Source organism: Hypanus sabinus, chromosome 7 (genome assembly GCF_030144855.1).
Source record: "Hypanus sabinus isolate sHypSab1 chromosome 7, sHypSab1.hap1, whole genome shotgun sequence".
NCBI lineage: Eukaryota > Metazoa > Chordata > Chondrichthyes > Myliobatiformes > Dasyatidae > Hypanus > Hypanus sabinus.
The window spans coordinates 140,242,122-140,266,547 of NC_082712.1; the positions used below are offsets into that span (position 1 = coordinate 140,242,122).

Below are 24,426 nucleotides of genomic sequence, written 5' to 3' on the forward strand. Positions count from 1 at the left end.
TAAGAGAATGCAATAAAGAACAAAAGGTGCTCTAGGGAAGAAGCAAAAACAGCTTTTGAAATAGATGTGAAATTGAAACAGTGGATACTGGATACACAAAATGGAAATAGAAAGTGCTTATTATCTGAAAATGAAAGGCTATAATGTAGACACTACAACTACTGTAGAAATTATGCAAATGCTGTAATATGGATTAAAATAAAACAAACTGCTGGAGGAATCCAGCGAATAAGGCAGCATCAGTGAAGGCAGGGTGATGGACAACATTTGGAACAATATCCTGCAACAGAACAAGCTACAACATACCCAGTTAGTAGCTGAGGTGGTGTAAAATTACATTGGGAATCACTGGAACAGTGCAGAGAGCCAATTCTGGATGATAGCATTTCATTTTCCCTCTGTGGAGGAGACCCCATAATGAAATTAAGTACATTGAAAGTAAATCACTGCACTATTTTAAGACAGCATTTAGGGTCCTCACAGATGGAAATGAAAGAATTGCAGATGAGAGAAAATAACTTGATAATCACTGGTAACACATAATGATCAAATTCAACCCTGAGATATGTATGCCTCCGTCTTCCCTTAAAATGATAAGCTGGGCCCTTAGAAGCAATATGGTACTGATACATCAGGAAAACTCAGCCACCACCGACATACATCACATTGTGGATAGTAGCTCGAGGGAAATTCTTCACTTACTGCTATCCAGATCCAAATCAAACAAAAACTAGTTCTGGATGCCATTTGCCTGAGGTCCAGACTCAGTCGTTCAAGCAGAGACAGATCCAAGTCTGTCTGTGAAAATATTCCAAATGTCACAAGTGGACTTGCAGCAAAATTTCCACAGAGAAACAATTTCCTACTTGAACAAAGAGCAAGAACTAAGTATGTAGTTTAGTATTTTCATGGTTTGAAGTAACTCTTTAATTGCTTTTGTATTTTTATCTTGATTATAGTGGTGAGTTTCAGGAAGTCAGTGGATGTAATACTAATATTGAAAGCCTGATAAAGACTACACTCTAACTGGCAAATTTTCTCTTCCTTATGTTGATGACCTGGAAGAGGGAACAAGAAGTTTTCAAGTTTGCCAGTGATGCCAAAATAAGGGGAAAATTGGATATTATCATGAGGATATTGTGATTATGCAACTGAATTATAGATAGTTTGAATGATTAAGTTGCATAAAAAATGGAATTTAAAGAGGATAAATGTGCGGTCATGCACTTTGCTTAGAATCAAAAGGTAAATTATTATCAAATTGGGAATAGATAGCAAAACCCTCACTAATTTTTATTGATGCACTGTAGAAAGCATTCTTGTAGGGTGCATCACAACCTGGTATGGAAGTTGTCCTGTCCAAGACCGGAAGAAGCTGCAGAAGATCGTGAACTCAGCCCAGCATATCACACAAACCAATCTTCTGTCCTTGGACTCACTTTGCATTGCACGCTGTCGGAGCAGTGCTACCAAGATAATCAAGGACACAACCCACCCAGCCAACACATTCTTTGTCCCTCTTTCCTCTGGGAGAGGGTTCAGGAGCTTAAAGACTCCTACGGCCAGATTTGGGAACAGCTTCTTTCCAACTGTGATAAGACTGCTGAATGGATCCTGACCCAGATCGGGGCTATACCTTCCAAATATCCGGACCCGTCTCTTGGATTTTTTTTGCACTACCTTACTTTCTTTTTTCTATTTTCTATTTACGATTTATAATTTAAATTTTTTATTATATTTGCTATTGATTTGTACTCCAGGGAGCATGAAGTGCAGAATCAAATATCGCTGTGATGATTGTTTGCTCTAGTATCAATTGTTTGTCGTCAATAAAGTAACAAAGTAATAAATGACTAAAGTTCAAAGAATTCTAAATGTGGTACATGAACCACAAAAGTTAGAAGGCAAGTCGAAGATGTAATTACCATTTTGGCCTACATTGCGTAAGAATTGCTGTTAAAGAATAGGAGGTTTTACTACAATTGCGCAGGGTATTGGTGAAGCAACACCTGGAATACTGTGTACAGTTTTGGTCACTTTAAAAAGGGGTATAACAGCATTAGAGGCAGTAGAAAGATGGTTCACAATGCTTTTCCTGGAATGAGAGGGTTTCCTTATCAAAAGATGCTAGATAGTTAGGACCTGTACTCCTTTGATCTTAAAAAATTGAAGGGTGATTTGATTCAATTATATAATATCCTAATAGTGTCTGCCAGTGTAGGAGTTGAAATACAGTTTTTTAACAGTGAGAGAGTCACAAACTGAAGTGCATGCAACAAAATAGGAGGACAGTCATTTAAAATCTGTAAAGATTTATTCTCACAAAGAATAGTGAATTTTTACCTCAGTGGTGATGGAGACCGGGCAATTAGATATATTTAAGGTTAAGATAGATAAATATTTAAAGGGTCAAGGAATTGAGGATTATAGAGAATGGGCACCGACAAGGAGTGAAACCAACATAGATCTGCCATGATCATATTGAATAGTGGGCCAGGCTTGAGGGCTCTGCTGGCTTACTTGTGCTCCTGTTTTCTACTCTTATGTTCAAAGGGATTGTCCACAACCAGCCTAGCCTGCCTAATTAAAAGGCAGAAGTTGAGGTCAGTTTCATGAGTCACTTGCATTTTCACCAGCTTTCTGCACAGGACCATCCCACACTGAGAATAAAACTCACCCTTCCATGCTCAAATTCTCACTACAAAAGTTACTTCCCAGCATTCTCCTCTCCTCACATGACAAACAGATGATGGAAGACCCTGAGGGTTCATGAGGCTGTTCCCTTTAAGTCATAAAAATAATTTCATATCAAATGTTATTATTAAGTTTCTTCACATATGTATTAAAATGTAATATTAGACTTAATATAACTTTGTAATTGGGAAATTCAATGCAACACATTGAAGAAACGCACTAAGGTTCCTAGTTGCAAAGTTTTGAAGACCGCTGCGACAAAAATAGACTTTAAGTCAACCAACGCAAAGTGAATTCAGAAATGTTGTGAGTCAACTTATGTAAACATATTTCTCTGGCATAAGCAGTCCAATGTGAATTGAAATAATCAAACATTACTTAGGTTTGCTGCATCTTTTGATAAGATTTTTAAGGTTTAGATGCATGAAGATAATAAGTGTTTTTGCCATTAAAAGAAGCGCAAAGTACAGAATAAAGCAAACCTCCACAGTTCTACTGCTTCTCTGAAATGTTTGAATTGCTCGAATGGGAATTGTCACTTCATTCACCTACCTGCCTCATTTTTAACTACATTTTTCTCCAGTATTATGTGGAGCTAATTCTGTAGGAAGGGTCACACTTGTATCGTTCAAAAAGAAATCTGCTATTGTTTATCTGCAGGTTTCACACATCAGCTTGCAGTTGTGGCATTGCCATTATGGCTATATTTTTATATTAATAAGTAATAATTTTTTAAACAAATCTGCAATTGAACATATTTCGGTGTAAATAACATGACATGAATGCTGGAAATTCTGATTGACAAAAGTGGGAATCTTCCCACAGCCATGCAATGATTCCTAAATTCCTTCAAAATAGTTGGTATCAATACCACAGCAGCTGGATCTAGATGATGCTGGGAACTCCAGTGATGTATCCAGCGAGGTATCAGATTTTCTCGGTTTCTATCTCATAGTAAAAAATATTCATGCAATGGAATTTGTAAATAGTGTGTTTCTCAAAAATTAATTGACTTTCCCCCCGGGCCATTAACAACAAATTACAAACAGGCTAATGTGCTGCCGATATTTAAAACGTGAAGAAACAGAGAAAGACTCATTGGTGTTAGCCTCCATCAGCCTGATCCCATGTAAATCAAACACTTGAAAATATACCTTACAATGTCCCTTAATTCAGATTCTCCCACTCTTCACAGGAACACCATTACAGCCTCACGTGCATTTGAAAATAGATAATGCATGTAGGGTTATTCATCTCCCGTGAATGAACAAAAGAATCACTAACCTTAATTTGGAGGAATAAATATGATTAATCGTATTGGCATTGATCCTGAGATACATCCCGGAGGTATCGGATGCACTGGGGGGACACATCACCAGGCGATATAACCTGGGATCATCGGGTGTTTCAGCTCTTTCAACATCAGACACTCGTGCCGAGGCAGCCCAGCCAGATTAATCAGCCCTTGCTAGTTCCCCAGCAGCTCTGGTCCATAGGTCACATATCTTGATCCACAGCCATCTGGAGGCTCACTCAGAAGCCTCTGCTATGGTCCTGGTGGTTTTTTCTTTGCAGCCCCCGTAATGCCAAGGACAGAATATATTCTGCAGAGTGAACAGCCAACAAAACCTCTGCACCTCACCTTTATAACCTCGCATCGTACCCTCCAACCTTGTCCCTGGCACTGCTCTACCAGTTCCTGGAACTTGGCTTTCTTATATTCAAACACCTCAAAAACGTTTAAACCATTAGTTTATGAAGAAGTCTAAATATTGATAGATAAACTAATTTGAACTAAATCATATTTGGTAATCTTATACTCACTGTAGTAAATTACAATTTAAATATAATTACAATTTTTACAGAAGTGTAAATCACATTGAAATAGAATTTTCCAGAAGAATGTGGTCCAAATGGAACTTCTTCAGGAATCCCCATCTTCACTTAAGCAGCCATGTGGTTAAATATTATTGATATCAAAAGAGTAACAATGAAGTCATTTAATAATTATATCAATAAGGTATGAGTGCCAGATGAGAATAATACCAATTAGAGACAGGGAACCTAATGAATGGATGGAAAAAAATATATATTTATCATTAAAAAAATGGAGAAACAAGGAAAGGATGTTAGAAAGCAAGTAAGCTGGTATATAAGTGCTCAAGGAACACAGGCAGAAATTTTTTAGTTTGATTTTATTCTAATCACACAGTTGTCACTTGACTGTATTGATGTAACAGGAAATCCTTTGTTCTTGCATTAATTTGCAGTGTTTTGGCACAGACCTTCAAATTATCTTCCACACTTCTCTCTTTTTCTGTTCTGTGAATTTAACCTGACAGTGTAGTATCCACGATACTAGTGTCTGAAAGCAAATACTGTAGTAACAGTTGAGATGTAAAGTGTGGCAGGTTACCTATTTGAATTCCACTGAATATTGAAACATGGTGAAACACTTCTCCATCATCATTTACCAAACAAGTCCCTGCAGAGAAACTCCTTGACTTCGGTGATAAGTTAAGAGACAACAGACTCAAGCAAATAGACTGAAGATATTAACCTGTTTTATTATGTGTGCAATCCTCCTACTTTTTCCAAAAGAAAATCCATGTTCCTTTTTGAATACTTAATCTGGTCTGTGCTGGTCAGTGCAATCAGGTGACCTGAAACATTTATTATTTTGATTACTAGCTATATTGCTTCATTATTTTTTAATTACAACAGTCATGGAGTGAGGAACGGAGGCAGCGATCAAACTTTACCTTTCAGCAGTAAACCTGCCTGTTTGTATTAATTATTTAATAGATTTTCTACATTTGTTATCCTTCATTTCTTCAGTAATTCTCTATTCTATTTCAGTTAGTGTTGCAGTAGCTTAAACAAAAAAGCATTTATTCATCACCATTGGAATCATCCAAGTCAACATTTTTAAATTATGAAGCTACACTTGAAAATACCCAAGTTTCCTGAGAATATGAATCTAACATGCAACATTTCTTCCATGTAAATATTTTCAGTGGTGTTTCCCATTGACGAAAATAGTTGCTGTTTGTACATATTCTGTAACATATCCAGATCTCCCTTGAATTCTGTACATATTTTTCCAAGATGTCCCTCCCATTTAGATAAACCATTCTCTTTTAGCTTTGTGCTGTCAATATATTTTTCAATATCAGCATTAAAAGGAGGGATTCCATCAAACTGAACCACTCCAATTCATACCAGATTGAACATCGTGCAAACCTGATGCACTAGTGAAAAATCATTAGGAAGTCAAATTTCATGTTGCTCCTGTTGCAGGTCTTATGTCAGTATTGCCATGATCTTATTTGCATTATAGAAATTCAAGGTATATTTTTAAAATGCATTGAAATAAATAGCATTCATAATGAATTATGAATTTAAATTCTTAGTTTATTTCCCAAAATCTTAATTCATGACTAAATTTGAGTTGATTGGCATTACCTGTTGTATCTCTCCTGAAGCGCTGTGAGTGTAACCACTGCTTTCGTTTATCAGTGATCTGATATGGCAGTGCACCCTCACCGCAGTACTGTGGATGTGTTGCCATCTGTTTATTTCCAGCTTGTAGAAAATCTTGGACAGTTCTGTGGTGATTGCCCATGCTCTTTTTAGCAGTGTCTGCAAGCTGTCAGGCAAATCTTGCTGAGATGTTATGACAAGCTCGTTCTGTCCTTCACCATCGACACTGATGGGCTTTGATTGAAGTACATACATGCACTCACACTCTGCCATCAATCTCAAGTCCCCCATCCAACGCTGCACAGAATCTATTTGTATCAGATGCATGCTAGAGGAAGGAAACCATAAAATAGAATTAAGATTGTGATTTCTTGCTCTTCCAACACTTCCTCTCCTCAATCTTTTTCACTAACCCAGATAATGCATGAATGAAATTGCACTGGCAGGGTTTTGTTCGCATGTTATTGCCATGGCCTTGAATTTCCTTTTTTAGTCTTGTCAATGCCCAATGTCAGCAAAACCAAAATCGCTGATTATTGACTACAGCAGGAAGAAACTGGGGGTGCATGAGCAAATCCTCATTAGCGGATCGGAGTTAGAGAGGGTCAGTAACTTTAAATTCCTTGGCATTGTCATATCAGAGGATCTATCCTGAGATCAACATGCAAATGCCAAAGCTCTTGCCACCGTTGAGCACATCTGCAAGAAGCGCTGCTACAAGAAAGTAGCATCCATCATCAAGGACCCCACCATCTGGCCCTTGCTCGCTTCTCACTGCTGCCACTGGGAAAGAGGTACAGAAGCCTCAGGACCCACACTGCCAGGTTCAGGAACAGTTACTGTCAGGCTCCTGAACCAGTGTGGATAACTTCACTCACCTCAACTCTGAACTGACATGTATTAAATAAATGCAAAGAAAAAATGCCAGGAGCTTCTTTTTTAAAAAAAATTCTTTATAAATAATATATTACCTGCAACAACAAAAGCTTACATACAGTTTAAATTGTTTCCTTTTTGTGGTGGTTGAAAGGCATTACAGGAATATAATTCTCTTTATTAGATACTTGTAAAGTACAGTCCTAACTTTCCATGCTGAACTAAATGTGAAGATGTGCATAAAATCAGAAACTTCATAATGCAAATATGTTGAGGAATGTTTCCATTTTGGAGTTTCCTGTTCATGGCACATCTTTTCAAGTTGTTGGGCAAAATGAAAAAATCCATTAAATACACTGTTATGTTATTAGATATTTTTAAGGCCAATCTACATTTGTGTGCTTTATTTCTAAAGGACGAGGACAATTGTAGAAAATCTTATTGCCTACTCCACATGAAATATAATTAACCTATGTTTTCCTTGCATGGGAGATTTATAAAGCAGTTTAAATCAAACTCAGCCTCACAGTGCACAGTAAATATTTTGTATGTTGTACTTCAAAGGAATTTGACATGCTCCTAGTGGAGTAGATCCTTCCAGAATATTCAGAGGTTAATGGGCAGTAAAATTCAAACACTGTTGCTAAAAGCAGATGCTGCTTAGAGAATAAATATATTGAAAACTAAGATTTATGAGAAGCCCACACGTTTAATTTGGCCAATTCTTAACAGCAAATGTGATTGAGTGTACACCAGAGACAGAAGTATCAAATATTTTAACATGTTTCTGAAGTCCTACCAAGAAACTCGGCTTTGACTGACTGTGAGTTCACTAATTAAAGACGTCAGCTAGAGAAATTGCTGCAAATCGCATTACCAAGATTGCATTACCATCTACCTTGTGAAAAAACACATCAAACATAAACCCTAAGGCTAATTCTGTCCCATACATTGCATTATTATCTGAAAGTCTTCCGCCTGCTGTGTCTCATGAGATAGAAGCAGTAGTTTTAAATGTTCAATGTGGATAAACCCCGTAATTGGTGCATGTATGATGACACTACCCACTTCTTAGAAAATGGCAACAAGGGAAAAATCAATATGTCAAATAAAAGCAACATAATAAACAAGGCAAAAAAAAATCAGCAATTATAGAATCTCAGCTCCATGCTCTGCCTCCAGATTCTTTACAGTCATTCGACTCCATCTGTAAAAACGTTACTACATTACCAAGTCATCACAAGCTTTCATTATAGAGAGCTCATAAAACATTGTATGAAATTGCAACCTGTTTCTGCTTCAGAAAATCCTTAACCAGCTATCAATGTGCTTATGTATTACTTACATAAAATGTATATTTACAATGAATACATTCCTGAGTCTCCCTAATTATAACGCAATGAAACAGTGCAATAGATTGCAAACAATCTTTATTCTGTTCTTTAAAATTAGTGTGGAGGGCAACTGAAGGGTTAAACAGAGTGTTGATTAGTTGATTAGAGGGAGTGAGTACTTGAGATAATTGGCAGGGACAAATGAAAGAAGGGGTAACTGAAGAGGAGCAGCCAGATAAATGATATCTTTGAGCAGGTAAGGACAGGATTTGGCAAATCGTTGTTTGCAGATGATGGTGAAATCTGAAAAAGAGGAAGAAATATCAAGTACATATTAAAGCAGGTACAAAAGGCTTTAAGGTCAGTTGAAAACTGGGTAAACAAATGGGGTTTCAGGATTTCTGCTTCTAAGTCCAAATATATGATTTTTGGCTTTAGAAGAAAGATCCCTGATTGTGAATTGTGTCCAGATGATTCTCCATTAGAAAGATCAAGGTATTCAAGTTTTTAGGTGTCTGGTTTGATGAAAGACTTACTTGGAGGGTTCATATAGATAAAACAATCAGAAAGTGTGAGAAAGTTTTAAATGTTATACAAAGTATTGCTGGATGTGACTGGGGAGCGGGGGGTGGAATCTATGTATTTAATATATCTAGCTATGATTAGATCAGTAATTGATTATGGTTCCACTGCTACGGCAGTACTTGAAAAATTAGACACTGTGCAGTCCAAAGCACTTAGACTCTGTTGTGGAGCTTTCAGAACAACATCAGTCCCTGCATCATGTGTGGAGATGGGAGAAGCGCCTCTAAATTTAAGATGAGTTAAGTCAGGCCTGCAGTATTGGGTAAAGCTAAATGGCTTCAATCACAGCTGTCCATCAAAATGTCTTTTGCAGGAGACGTCGGAGCGCCAAAGTAAAATTAAATAATATCTATTTTTAGATTTGGTTAATATCAGGGCTGTGAAATTGAAACTGATTGAGGAAGACATAGCTGACCAAATTTGCTTGCCACCCGTTCCGTTTTGGCTTTTGCCAGAACCAGAAGTAGACCTATTCCTCCTTTTTCAGCTTCAAGGAAGCGGAGCAATTTCAACAATGTCGATTGTAAATGAATATTTAAATAATAAAATAGGGATCTTATCTGAAGATTTTTTCTGATGGCTCATTGGATCCAGAGAGCAGTAAATTTGGGATTTGGGATGCACGGGTCTCAACTTGGTTGAGATTGGTCATTGGGTTTCAGATGGTGTTTCTGTCTTTGCAACAGAATTATTAGCAATCCTCTGGGCCTTATGGTGGATAGAAGACTCTCGACCATGCAGGGTTATCATCTGTTCGGATTCTGCTGCTGCCTTAAAGGCTATGAAAGGGAATAATTCAAAAGCTCATCCCTCATCCTGATATAGTTATTGAGGTTCTCTTAGTTTTCTTTAGAGGAGGGAAGATGGGTTTACATGGATTTACATGGATAACTGGGCATGCTGGGGTGGAGGGAAATGAAATTGTGGATGGCATTGCAAAGTCTTCCTTACAGAGCGGGCAAGTAGGAATTAGAATACCCCCAGGCAGAGCAGAATTGAGAAGTAGGATTAAAAAAAAGTCATTGAGAAGAAATGGCAAGAGGATGGAAAAAATGAAAGGCATTTCTTTTCTAGTCACCCTCTAGTTAAAAAGGTCTCAGACTGAAACTCTTTAAATCATAGAGATATGGTGAAATTAACAGGACTTAGGTTGGGGCATTGTGGCCTGAACTATTACTTAAAAATAATAGGAAAACATCCAACTGGATTATGTGACCGTGGTAGTCCAGAGACAGTTCAGCATGTTTTGCTGAGTTGTAATCAATATAAAATTGAAAGAAGAATATTGTTCAAGAGGCTGTCTGACTTAAATGTATTTTGTTTCTCTATTGAATCTTTGTTTGGCCACTAAGAGAACCACCATCTGATTGAAAAGATTATTATTCTGTTTCTACATGCAACTAGTTAATATTTGAGAATTTGAGTTTCTGGAATTTCTGTAATTAATTGTACATCCTGCAGAGGGCAGTAATACGCCTAGATGTGTCTAAACTGATGGAAATAGAAGAAGAGGAAGAAGAGGAGGAGGAGCGGTCAGTGTGTGAGTGGCTCAGGGTAGGAGTAGAGCTTTGAGACTTTGGCTTGAGAGGCTTTGGCGAGCGGAGGCTGAGGACGAGCTTGCTCCCAGTGAGGTAAAGCTGGGCAAGTTCCTTTAATTAATTTAATTAACTTTGGAGTAGGTAATGGAGGCAACAGTTAGGGCAGCCGAGTGCTCCGTGTGCAGAATGTGGAAAGTTAGGGACAGCACATTTGTCCCTGATGACTACAACTGTATAAGGTGCATCCAGCTGCAGCTCCTGACAAACCGTGTTAGGGAACTGGAGCTGGAGCTGGATGAACTTCAGATCAGTCATGAGGCAGAGGCAGAAATGACAGGAGTTTCAGGGAGGCAGTCACCCCTAAAAGTCAAGAGGCAGGTAGCTGGATGACTGTCAGGAGAGGGAAGGGGAATAGGCAGAAAGAGCAGAGCACCCCTGTGGTCGTTCCCATCAACAGTAAATATCCCATTTTGGATACTGTTGGTGGGGACGACCTACCAGGGACAAGTTGTAGTGGTCGAATCCCTGGCATTGAGACTGGACCCTCAGCTCAGAAAGGAAGGAGGGAAAAGAGGAGAGCAGTAGTGATAGGGGATTCAAAGGTTAGGGGGATAGATAAGAAGTTCTGTGGGAGAGATCGAGAATCCTGAATGGTCTGTTGCCTCCCTGGTGCCAGGGTCCACGATATCTCTGTATTCTCAGGAAGGAAAGTGAGCAGCCAGATGTTGTGGTCCATGTAGGGACCAATGACGTGGATAGGAAGGAGGAAGAGGTCCTGCAAGGAGAGTTCATGGAGTTGGGTGCAAAGTTGAATGACAGGACCTCCTGGGTTGCAAACTCAGGATTGCTACCTGTGCCACGTGCTAATGAGGCTATAAATAGGAAGATAATGCAGCTAAATATGTGGCTAAGGAGATGGTGCAGGAGGGAGGGCTTCATGTTTCTGGACAATTGGGCTTTGATTCAGGAAAGGTGCGACCTGTTCCGACGGGATGGTATGCACCTGAACTGGGGGGTGGGGTGGACTAACATCATTGCGGGTAGATTTGCTAGTGCTGCTCCAGGGGGTTTAAATTAGATTTGCAAGGGGAGGGGAACCAGGGTGTTAGAGCAGACAGTGAGGTGGAGGAGGATAAAGGTCATGCGAGGACTGCATGGATAAACAGAAATCAAAGCTTTGTACGTTATAGAAATGTTCTCAGGTGCATCTATTTCAATGTAAGGAGTATTGCAGGTAAGGCAAGTGAGTTTAGGGCATGGATTGACACGTGGTATTACGACATTATTGCTATTAGTGAGACTTGGTTGCAGGAGGGGCAGGACTGGCTGCTTAATGTTCCAGGGTTCCGTTGTTTCAGGCATGATAGAGAGGGTGGGATGAGAGGGGGAGGAGTGGCATTACTAGTCAGGGAAAATTTCACAGCTGTGCATAGACAGGACAGCCTGGTGGGCTTGTCTACAGAGGCCATATGGGTGGAGCTGAGGAACGGGAAAGTGACCACACTAATAGAGTTGTATTATAGACTGCCCAATAGTCAGAGAGAATTGGAGGAGCAAGTCTGTAGAGAGATAGCAGACCGATGTAAGAAACAGAAAGTTGAAATAGTAGGAGATTTTAACTTTCCACATATTGACTGTGATTCTCACAGTGAAAGGGCTAGATGGTTTGGAGTTTGTCAAATGTATTCAGGAAAGTTTTCTAAATCAATATATGGAGGTACTTACAAGAGAGGATGCAATACTTGATCTCCTATTAGGGAACCAGACAGGTCAGGTAACAGAAGTATGTGTAGGCAAACGTTTTGGGTCCAATGACTATAATGTCATTAGTTTCAAGTTAATTATGGATAACGATAGGTCTGGTCCTTGAGTTGAGGTTCTAACTTGGAGAAGGGTCAATTTTGTGGAATTGAGAAAGGATCTAGGAAGAGCGAATTGGGATAAGTTGTTTTCTGGCAAGGATATGTTCAGTAAGTGGAAGGCCTTCAAAGGCGAAATTTTGAGAGTGCAGGGTTTGCATGTTCCTGCCAGGATTAAAGGCAAAGTTAACAGGCATAGGGAACCTTGGTTTTCAAGGGATATTGGCGATCTGGTTAAGGAAATGAGAGAGATGTATAGCAGGTATAGCCAACAAGGAACAGATGAGGTAGTTGAAGAGTATAGAAAATGTAAGAAATTACTAAAGAAGGAAATCAGGAAGTCAAAAAGAAGATATGAGGCTGCTTTGGCAGATGGCGTGAAGATAAACCCGAAGGTTTTCTAAGAGTATATTAAAAGGATGGAAGGGACAAAATTGGTCTTCTAGAAGGTCAGAGTGCTTATCTATGTACAGAGCCTCACGAGATGGGGGAGATCTTAAACAGTTTTCTTGCATCACTATTTACCCAGGAAACTGACATAGTGTATTTGGAAGGAAGGGAAACAAGCAGTAGTGTCATGGAACATATAGAGATTAAAGAGGAGGAGGTGCTTGCTGCATTATAGTGAATAAAGGTAGATAAATCCGCCGGGCCTGACATGATATTTCCTCGGACCTTGAGAAAGACTAGTGTAGAAATTGAAGGGGTCCTGGCTGAAAAATTTAAAATGTCCTTAGCCATGAGGATTAGAGGGTAGCTCATGTTGTTCCATTGTTTAAAAAAGGCTCCAAAAGTAAACCAGGTACTTACAGGCCGGTGAGCCTGACATCAGTGGTAGGCAAATTATTGGAAGATGTTCTGAGAGATCGGATATACAAGTATTTGGACAGCCAAGGGCTGATTAAGGATAGTCAGCATGGCTTTGTGCATGGTAGATCATGTTTAACGAATCTTGTAGAGCTTTTCCGAGAAGGTTACCAAGAAAGTAGATGAAGGAAAGGCTGTGGATGTTGTCTACATGGACTTAGTAAGGCTTTTGACAAGGTCCCACATGGGAGGTTAGTTCGGAAGGTTCAGACACTAGGTATCCATAGAGAGGTTGTAAACCAGATTCGAAATTGACTGTGTGGGAGTAGATAGAGTGGTAGTGGATGATTGCTTCTCAGACTGGAGGCCTGTGATTAATGGCGTGCCTCAGGGATCTGTGCTGGGACCATTGCTGTTTGTTGTCTATATCACTGATCAAGATGATAATGTGGTAAATTGGATCAGCAAGTTTGCTGATGACACTAAGACTGGGGGTGTTGTGGACAGCGAGGAAGGTTTTCAAAGATTGCATAGGGATCTGGACCAATTGGAAAAATGGACCAGTAAATGGCAGATGGAATTTAATGCAGACAAGTGTGAGGTGTTGCATTTTGGAAGGACAAATCAAGGTAGGACATACACAGTAAATGGTAGGGCACTGAGGAGTGCAGAGGAACAAAGGAATCTGGGAGTTCAGATACATAATTCCCTGGAAGTGACATCACAGGTAGACAGGGTTGTAAAGAAGGCTTTTGGCATCCTGGCATTCATAAATCAAAGTACTGAGTACTGTATAGGAGTTGGGATGTTATGGTGAGGTTTTATAAGACATTGGTGAGGCCAAATTTGGAGTATTGTGCGTAGTTCTGGTCACCTAACTATAGGAAGGTTATTAGTAAGATTGAAAGAGTGCAGAGAAGATTTACTAGGATGTTGCCGGGTTTTCAGGAGTTGAGTTACAGGGAAAGATTGAACAGGTTAGGACTTTATTCCTTGGAATGTAGAAGAATAAGGGGGGGATTTGATAGAGGTTTACAAAATTATGAGGGGTATAGACAGAGTAAATGCAAGTAGGCTCTTTCCACTTAGATTAGGAGAGATAAATGCGAGAGGACATGGCTTTAGGGTGAAAGGGGAAAGGTTTAGGAGGAACATTAGGGGGAACTTCTTCTCTCAGAGTGGTGGGAGTGTGGAATGAGCTGCCATCTGAAGCGGTAAATGCAGGCACCCTTAAGCTTTAAGAATGAATTGGATAGATACATGGATGGGAGAGGTCTGGAGGGTTATGGACTGGGTGCAGGTCAATGGGACTAGCGGAATAAAGTCTTGGCAGAGAGTAAAAGGTTCTATTTTTTATTTGAATAGACTAGTGAAGAGCTGACCACTCTACTGTCCAGGTGCCATTTCCACAACAGCATCTGGCATCCTGTTCAATATTTCATACTTATGATATTTCAGACATTCCACACCTTTGGGATATGGTTATACATCTCTGTGATTGTTGAAATAGAATGAAAGATTGCTCTTCATTTAAAGAATACATCATTAAAAAGCAATCTTAAAATCAACTCTGTGACAAAAAAAATCACCAATATAATTGATGAGATAATGATATTAAAAGCATTTTCCTAATTTTTCAATTATAAGTGAAATGAAGGCTCTTGCTGGCAGACCTCAGTTATCCTCTTGAAGCAACTGTATGTTCAATCCTCCTACGGTACTGGATGAAGGAAGCTCAAACCTTCTTTTCCCAAAACAATCATCGCATTCCATTTAGGGGAAACAATGTCTTACTCTATTAATGGCTCTCATTTTCTGCAGATGTTAAAAAGACAAAATTAATGATGTCACTGTCAGACAGTTCAGTCCTTTCCACTGCCCTCTCTAATTGCAAATTCAGAGCTCTCAGTCTGATCCTCTGATATTGCTCATTTCCAAACACCAGCTGCCTTGATTGATTAGAGCAGTGTTACATTTACAACACCATCGGTCAGTGCTTCTGTCAATAAGTTATTCTAATTGCAAATGCTCACTTTCAGCAATTTACACCTCCTCTTGAGGCTTCCTATTTTATAATCCAATCCTCAAAGATTGTTATTTATTGAATGGAAAAAGAAAAAAAAAGCTAATTCCAAGTATGGGAAATTGTTTCAGTAAAAAGATTTTACTCAGTGTTCACTGGTCTTCTTTTACCTCTTCACAGTGCAGCTTCTGGAAGGGAGGAAGCACAAAGCATAGCTGAAGTCCCTGTCTTGGCGATGAACCCAAAGGAGTGATGTTTAAATGCAGTGAGAGGGAAGGGGTGAGAAAGGAAAATCCAGAGAGCAGGAAAATGGAGATTTAGTTAGTGGTCACAGATGGCCTACAGAGATTAACAGTTCAAAAAATCCATTAATAGCCTTGTAGCACATCCGTCAAGACAGGAAAATGCAAAGTCCTAAGATATTACCTTATTTGTGAGCTACAGAACTTGTTGCTTATTCTTCAGTCTTAAAAAAAAATACATGGGCTAAGGCACCATAACTTGCAAGCTGACTCCAAGAAGACAGCTTTGAAGATTAGCTTTATTTGTACATCAAAACATACCATGAGTTACGATGGCACTCACCAGTGCCTCTTTCAAGCCCATCTACGGAAACAGCACATTTCTACCTTTGGTGTCTCTCTTTTTCCGTTTCAGAGTGGACGGGGTTCTTTTGAAGCCCTGACCTGGAGTTACACTCACACTTTGATTCTTTATGGTGGTGGGACTCGCTCCCAGGGGCTCACGACCAACGGCTTTTTGAAATCCCAAGGACGCGGCCTAGTAGACAACCGCACAGTCAGGATTCTGAGGTTTTGCAGCTGTGGACAGGCTGATGCTATGCTGGTGCCACTGAATAAAGTGTTGCAGGAGAAAGTGGAACATCAGGAACAGAGGATCAGCTGTTGGAGGCTCTGTACTCAGCGAATCGCGCGCTCTTTCTCTCTGTCTCTTGTTGGTGGAAGAGAATTTGTTGCTGACTCTCCAGTCAGAGAACTCAGAAAAAATAGCGGTGCAATAGACTTTATCATCACAAATCAACAAGTTGTTTTGTTATGTCTCCCCTCTCCCTGGGGAAGGGGACGCCTCTTGTTCCCATTATTAGGGAGCGAGGGTGAGCCTGTGTTAGGTTTTGTTGTGGCGTTTATTGGGAGCTTTGCTCTTGCAGGCTTGGTGGGTGGAAGGTTCAGATTTTTTTTGCAGAAATGGGTGGGGGTGGGGTAGAGTCATTGCTTTGCTGCTGTTGTCCATGGGAGGGGGCTTTGGTATTCTAATGTTTTGTCTGCCTCTCATTCTTTGGGGAGCTCTCCTGTTTATGTGGATGTCTGCGAAGAACAAGAAATTCAGGATATATACTGCATAAATTCTCTGACACTAGATGGAACTATTGAAATGCACCATTTGCGTCAAATCAAATCAGCGAGAATTATGCTGGGCAGCCCGTAAGTGTTGCCACGCTTTTGTCATTAACATAGCTTGCGCAGAACTCACTAACCCCAACCTGTGCATCTGTGGAATGTGGAGAAAGCCTGGAGGAAGCCTAAAAGGTCACAGGGACACCATCCAAACACTTCAGAGATCAAACGCTGTCAGTGATCCCTAGCACTATAAACCAATAACAACTATGCTACAGTGCCACTCCAAATGTTGAAGTTATAAAGAGATTTGATGGGAGAGGCATTGAGTAGATGTAGAGAAGTTGTAAGGAAGACCAAGACTAAGAACTATATACATATTCAGCAAGAATTGGAAGTGGACACGTACTTAACACTGAGATTGATCCCCATTCCAACCCAAAAGATAAAGACACAGTAATTTATGCCATGTTTGCATCAGGAGGGAAGCAGTATTATTATAGAGAGGCTTCTGCCGCCTTAATGTATATCATTCTAAAGACTGTTAGCCTTTAAAAGGCCACCTTCCACAATAGCTAGTCACATCTTGCAGACTAGAGTAGGGAACACTTGAGGCATGGTGCATAGATGTGGTCAAGGAGAAGCTATATAAAGCACACAAGTGAGAAGGAAGCAGGAGGGTCTGTTGACGGGAGCAAAAAAAATGCCTGAAGATGCTGCAAGCCCAAAACAAAAATAGAAAATACTGAAAGCACTCGGCAAGTCAAGCAGCGCTTATGAAGAGAGAAACAGAAGCATCATTTCAGGTTAAGGATCTATTTTCAGTACTGGAAAATGAGAGACTCATATCATTCATGACATAAAGAGGACAAGAGGTGAAATGCCTGTGGTATCATGCTGATCACATCCTGGTAAATATCAATTTAATAGTAAGTAGTTATAAACAGGAGCTAAGAAAAAAAACAACAGAAACCAGAAGACATAGTTACATTTGGGGAGGGAGAGAGAGGGAGAGGGAGGGAGAGAGAGGGAGGGAGAGAGAGGGAGAGAGAGGGAGAGAGAGGGAGAGAGAGGGAGAGAGAGGGAGAGAGAGGGAGAGAGAGGGAGAGAGAGGGAGAGAGAGGGAGAGAGGGGGAGAGAGAGGGAGAGAGAGGGAGAAAATAATTTGGTTACTCAAATTGTAATATTCAAGGTTGCTGTTCCTTTTTCTCCACAGATATGAGTGCTTTCAGCATTATTTGATCTATTGATAAAATTAGTTGAAGAGTCAGTGATGTCATCAAAATCTCATCAGCCAATTATTGTTCTGTAAATTGTTTTCTACCACGAAAAAATAAATAAATACCAGTTGATGAACAAACACTGGACAGGATATGAGACAAAAGGGAAAACAAGTTTGTAATTCTGACCTGAAACATTATACTCCTCATTCCTCTGGTATTGATTCTCCTCCAAGTGTTTCCAGTAAAAAATGTTTTCATTTCATCAGGAAAACTGTTTTTCCAAGAACAGTAAAACAAAGCAACAGGCCCTTTGGCCCACAAGGTGCCAATTTAAATATTCCCACTTACGGTGCATGGCCTGTGTTCCTCTACTCCCTGCCTGTTCACATGCCTGTCCAGACATTCCTTGTCATATAGCATCTCATGATCTTTTCCCTTCACTAAAGCACACATCAAATTTGTGTTTAGCATAACATCTGGAAGCCAGTGGATCGACAGTTAGGCACTTCTTTCACTTTCTTCCCTTTACGCTTGCTTAGAGTTGGATTGTCACTTTATAAGTTTTTTCAAGTTAAAGCACATTTAGAATGTCATCAAATACTCCAGCAAGTTTCTATATATGCATTGTTGAAAGTACCCTGGATGGTTGCATCATGGACTGGTGTGGGAATTACAATGCACAGGAAAACAGAAGGATGCAGAAAGTAGTGGACGTTGCCTCCTCCACCACTATAAATGTTTACATAAGGTCCTGAATCAAGAAAGCAGTATCTATCATCAAGAACTCCCATCATCCAAGTCATGCCCTCTTCTCGCTGCTCCTGTCAAGCAGGATATAGAAACCTAAAATCACACTCCACCAGATTCAACCTTCCCTACAACCATCAAGATATTTAACCAACCTGAACGAGTCAATGGAACAACAAGGGTCACCTCCCATTAGTACCATGGATTTGTCTCTGATAAGCTTTTTTCTTCATTTACTGTCTTTTATAATTTATATTCTGTATGTTGTTGTCTGAATTTGCCTGGCTACAATCCTGATGCACATGTACTTCAACATACTCCTACATAAACTCCTACACTCGTGCGTAAACTCCAGCGCTCGTACACAAACTCCTGTAAGACCGAAAGACATAGGAGCAGAATTAGGCCATTCAGCCCAGTGAATATTCTCCAGCATTCCATCATGGCTGATCCTAGATTCCACCTGGCATTTGCTTTGATGCCCTGACCGATCAGGGGAAATGATCAACTTCCGCCTTAAGTATACAGATGGACTTGGCCTCCACTGCAGACTACTCTCTGGCTAAAAAAAAATCCTCCTTACTTCCATTCTAAAAGGTCGCCCTCAATTTTTAGGGCTATGCCCTCCAGTTCTAGATACACCACCATAGGGAACATCCTATCCTCATCCATACTATCTAGTCCTTTCAACATTCAGTAGGTTTTGATGAGATTCCCACATATTCTTCTAAATTACAGTGAGTACAGGCTCAAGCCTGCCAAGCACTCCTCTTATTCCCAGAAGTATCCTCATGAACTTCCTCTGACTCTCTCCAATGACAGCACATCCTTTCTGAGATATGGGGCTTCTAAAATGTTGACAATACTCTAAGTGCAGCCTGACTCAGCGTTATCTCCTTGCTTTTATATTCTATTCCCCTTGAAATAAATACCAAAATTGCTTTTGCCTTCTTTACCACAGACTCATCCTGTATGTTGGCCTTCTGGGGATTTTGTACGAGGACTCCTGAGTCTCTCTGCACATCTGATGTATCACCTTTCTCCCCATTTAGATAATAGTCCGCGCTATTGTTCCTATTACCAAAATGCATTATCATTGTTTTCCATCTGCCACTTTTTTGCTCATTCTTACAATTTGTCTAATTCCTTCTGCGATTTCATTGCTTCATCGGCACTACCTGCCCTCCACTTATCTTTGTATCATCACAAACTTTGCCATAAAACTATTAATTCTATTATCCAAATCATTAACAAACTTTGTGAAAAGTAGTGGTCCCAATACTGACTCCTGAGGAATACCACTAGTCACTGGCAGCCAAACAGAAAAGCCCCTTTCTATTCCCACTCGCTGCCTCCTGCCCATCAGCCATTCCTCTATTCATGCCAGTATCTTTCCTGTAATGCTATAGGATTTTATCTTGTTAAGCAGCCTCTTGTATGGCATCTTATTAATTGCCTTCTGAAAAGACATTAATGTGTGCAAAGACTCCTATATTTGTAAACTCCTATACCTATACGTAAACTCCTGTACCTGTACATCAACTCCTGTACTTGTAAATAAACTTTTACACCTGTACATAAACTCCTGTACTCGTACATAAACTCTTACACCCGTACATAAACTCTTATACCTATACGTAAACTCCTGTACCTGTACATCAACTCCTGTACTTGTAAATAAACTTTTACACCTGTACATAAACTCCTGTACTCGTACATAAACTCTTACACCCGTACATAAACTCCTATACCTATACGTAAACTCCTGTACCTGTACATCAACTCCTGTACTTGTAAATAAACTTTTACACCTGTACATAAACTCCTGTACCCATACATAAACTCTTACACCCATAAACTCCTGTACTCATACATAAACTCTTACACCCGTACATAAACTCCTGTACTCGTACATAAATTCTTACACCCGTACATAAACTCCTGTACTCATACATAAACTCTTACACCCGTGCATAAGCTCCTGTACTTGTACATAAACTCTTACACCCATACATAAACTCCTTTACTCATACATAAAGTTGACTTGATTTGGTTTGAAGAGTGTTATCTCAATAAATTATCAATTCTGAGAGACTTTTAAGAACTGTAGTAGTAATAACTCTAAATATGTCAAAAGAACACTTCAAATACCCCGTCATCATTTAATTGGGTTTAAATTGTATTTCAATCATTTTGACTCCTTCTTCCCTTTTAAAAATCAAGTATCTTTAAAATTTTCTGGTGGACATTTATCAATGAGCAGGTATAAATGTAAAGTTCTTACTTTGTGTTGAAAATTATTACAAAATGTCAGATATCATATGGTACAGTATTTCCAAATCTGTGAGTGTAAGTTGGAATCTTAAATTCATAATTTAATGTTCCACAATATTTGTTCTGAGTTCTCTTCCTATACTGTACTCCTGTGCAATGACATACAAGTGCTGAGACTTTCATTTGCATTGGAACAGACAATATCTTCTGTTGTCACTCTTGCTGATGCAGACTTGCACAGACCTTGAGAAATCAGTTCCTAAGGAGTTTTCTTAACAATCTTCTGATTTAAAATGGCACTGATGAAACACAGTGATGCCTTACTGGCAGGAAACAGACCTACTAACTACTCTATTAATCACATGTTTTCTTGACAAAGATCACTACTCTCCATAGCCTGTAGCTTCCCTTTCAGAGATGAGCTGAAGTCCATCAACAAGCACAGGGTTAATGTGTGATCAGGACCTGTTGTGAGTTTGGGCAATGCCTGCTTTCTTTTAGATTACCCCACTTCTATTGCAGCTAAAACACAGGAGGCTTAAGAGGAGTGCATTGGAAAAGTCATATAAGAGAACAAAGGGATGAAGATGTTTGGAGGAGTGGCTGAGCAATATTATGGTATTATCTTATGTAGGTGGACTTGATAATGTCATCTGCTCCCTTACCCTGCACTGTGATTTCAACGTATCCCAAAACTTAAGTTTGGGAAATTTCTGCTCATTCACACTGGATTTTCAATGAGCAATCCAAAAACAAAGAGATGGAAGAGGTCCAGAGAGTTGTGTGGAGATAAAGCTGTATATTAATGGGAAGAATGTAAATGGCACACAAAGCATCCAGAATAAAGTGAGATGCTTGGGAAACATGCATGATCTTGGAGCTCATGTGGTGTTACAACTTATATACTGTAAATACTGCCCCTGCTGTATTCAAGATGTGTTTGCCTTATTAAGGGCATCTTCTGCCACACAGAAGGTCTTGTTCCACTGTGTACCTGAAACCCAGAGGAATTATGGAAGTGCCTAGATCATATATTTCCCATGACGTGGGAGAGGATTTTCAACCCATTAAGTCTATGTCAACCTCAAACAAATCCCATCAATCACAATCCTCATTTACAGTACACTCAGTGGATATTTTATTAGGTACCCTGTACCTAATAAAGTGGCCGCTGAGTGTATGTTCATGATCTTCTTCTGCTGGCCATCCAGTTCAAGGTTTGGCATGTTGAACGTTCAAAGATGCTCTTCTGCACTGTGGTAACACGCTTCCATTTAAGTTACCGTCGCTATCCTGTCAGCTTGAACCAATCTAGCCATTCTTCTCTGACCTCTCTCATTAACAAGGCACTTATATTCATGGACGTGCCACTCACTGGATATTATTTTGTTTCTTGGACCATTCCCTGTTAACTCCAGAGACTGTTGTGCATGGAAGTCCCAGGAGATCAGCAATTTCTGAGATACTCAAGCCACGCTATCTGGAACCAGCAATTATTCCATGCTGAACATCACTTAGATCACATTTCTTCCCCATTCTCATGTTTGTTCTGAAAAACAACTAACCTCTTGACCATGTCTGTATGCTTTTATGGAGTGAGTTGCTGCCACATGATTGCCTGCTTAGATATTTGCTTTAACGAGCAAGTGTAAAGGTGTACCTAATAAAGTGGCCATTGTGTGTGCTTCCCAATAACCTACTCCTCTTCTCTCATGCCCATCAGCCTAATTTTCCTACTACCCTACAACACTAGCGATAATTTGTAGTACAAGCAACTTATCAAACATGTTTTCACTGGCTAAACTTCCAGAGTCAGAAGCTAAGCTTTATTTGCCATCTGCTCTCAGCTATAGGGATAATTACTGTGATACTGGTGATAAGCTTGAATTGTTATGCATTTTTCTTAACCACAAGAAATGATTTTCTTTTGCCTAATATATCAGTCCAGTATAACATTGCATTAAACAAGGCTCAAGAATGTTCCAACATTATGTTAGTCATTAGACATAGAACAATCTAATGGTACAAATGCACAAATCTTTAGATAGTGTTGCACATTAACAAATCCATTAAAAATGTTGAATAAACCACTAAGGTCAATTTATAAAAGTACAGAATTCAAAAGTAGAGAAATTATACTGAACTTCAGTTAAAACAAATAAGGCTGTTTTTCAGTTTTCAAAATACAATAATCCAGAGGAAGTGAGAAATTGATTTAAGGATGATATTGGAACAGAAAGGGTACACCATGGGGAAGGACAGAACAGGTAATAGTTTATTTCTCCAGGTAAAGGTCTTCATGTTTGTGAAAGAGCTTTCTAAAGATGGTGGTGGATTGGAAGTAACTCAAGCAAAAATACTTTTCACCTGAGTTTGCGAAAATGGACTCAACCATATTAAATGGAGAAATAAGCTAAATAGAGAAGGGACATTTAATGGGAAAGCCGATGTACTTAAGATAGAAAGGCTGATCATCTGAGATCACTTGAAACAAAGAAGATCAGATGGATGTCATGATTTTTCTGTTAATTCTGCTCAGGTCTGAAGACAGGACTTCATAGAGGTCAAATGTCCATTTTTGCCTCTACTATTTAACATTATGGAGTTTATAAACAGAAAATAATCTAATTCATTAACTTTAAGTGGTCTGTGACCATTGATAATAGATATGTTAATGCCTGCTGCATTGCATCAGCCACAAAACTCCCATTTTCCATTGTGTTGTTATTACTTTAAGGAAGACAAAATGGAAAGATGTATTGTCATCAACTGAAGACACTGTCTATAACACCAGCTGACAATTCCCTTGAGATATAAACATCTGCAGTACAGTACATTATGAGACCTTAGCAGGTGATGCATATGATCATGGATCATATGTTCTTACATGGATCAGATCAGGTATTCTGCAGCAGTCTTGAAGCCTGTGCACTCCTTTCCATCATTCCCAGTTTCTTAATAAAGTGATGTTAACATGTAGCATGAAGTCAAAGGGAGCAACTGGTATCATTTGTTAAATGAAAAAGCACTGAAGATTAATCAGTCAGCAAAGCTACTTCTCTGGGCTCTCAGTGACAGAACATTTGTCTTTAGAGCATGGCCATCACTAAACAAACAATTCCTGACAGCTTGGATACAGCTAATCTCAAACAGCTGTCCAATAAGAAAAAAACAAAGCTGACATTGACTGAAACCATAAGATTTCTTTATTTCATTGCAGTCATGAAAATCTACATTTGGGCACAAAACCCCTGTCACCAAGAATGAGGAACTAACCCACTAATGAAAACAAATGTTGGCACTAAGTCTCAGTAGAAAAAAAACAATCCTATTTAGTTTATTTTCTTGCAGCCTGTTTAGTTTTCTAAATGCTGTTATTGTCTCTTGTTTCTGATATCTAACTGAACTACTATTGCTCCTACAAACAGATATTCAGCGTCTTAGCATTGGAAATTGACAGAACATCAGCTGTATCCCAATCTGTTCTCTGTTTTACTGTGAATGGCCGCAATAAAATGAATCTCAAGGTAGGTCTATGAAGGTTCTCAATCATCCAGGTCATAGTATATCAAGCAGTAGTGAATCAAGGCAACTAGACATGTTGTGTTGCCCAGAACACATTCTTCAC

The 24,426-nt window shown here is 39.4% G+C and overlaps 1 protein-coding gene across 2 annotated transcripts in view; it reads right to left on the reverse strand.

Moving 5' to 3' along the window:
- Positions 1-24,426, reverse strand: part of LOC132397261 (protein inscuteable homolog) — a 400,127-nt gene that overhangs the window by 209,809 nt on the left and 165,892 nt on the right. For both annotated transcript variants that reach the window (XM_059975774.1, XM_059975773.1), the window contains exon 3: positions 6,160-6,505. In XM_059975774.1, the coding sequence (XP_059831757.1) occupies positions 6,160-6,505 (346 nt within the window). The remainder of the gene's footprint in view (positions 1-6,159; positions 6,506-24,426) is intronic.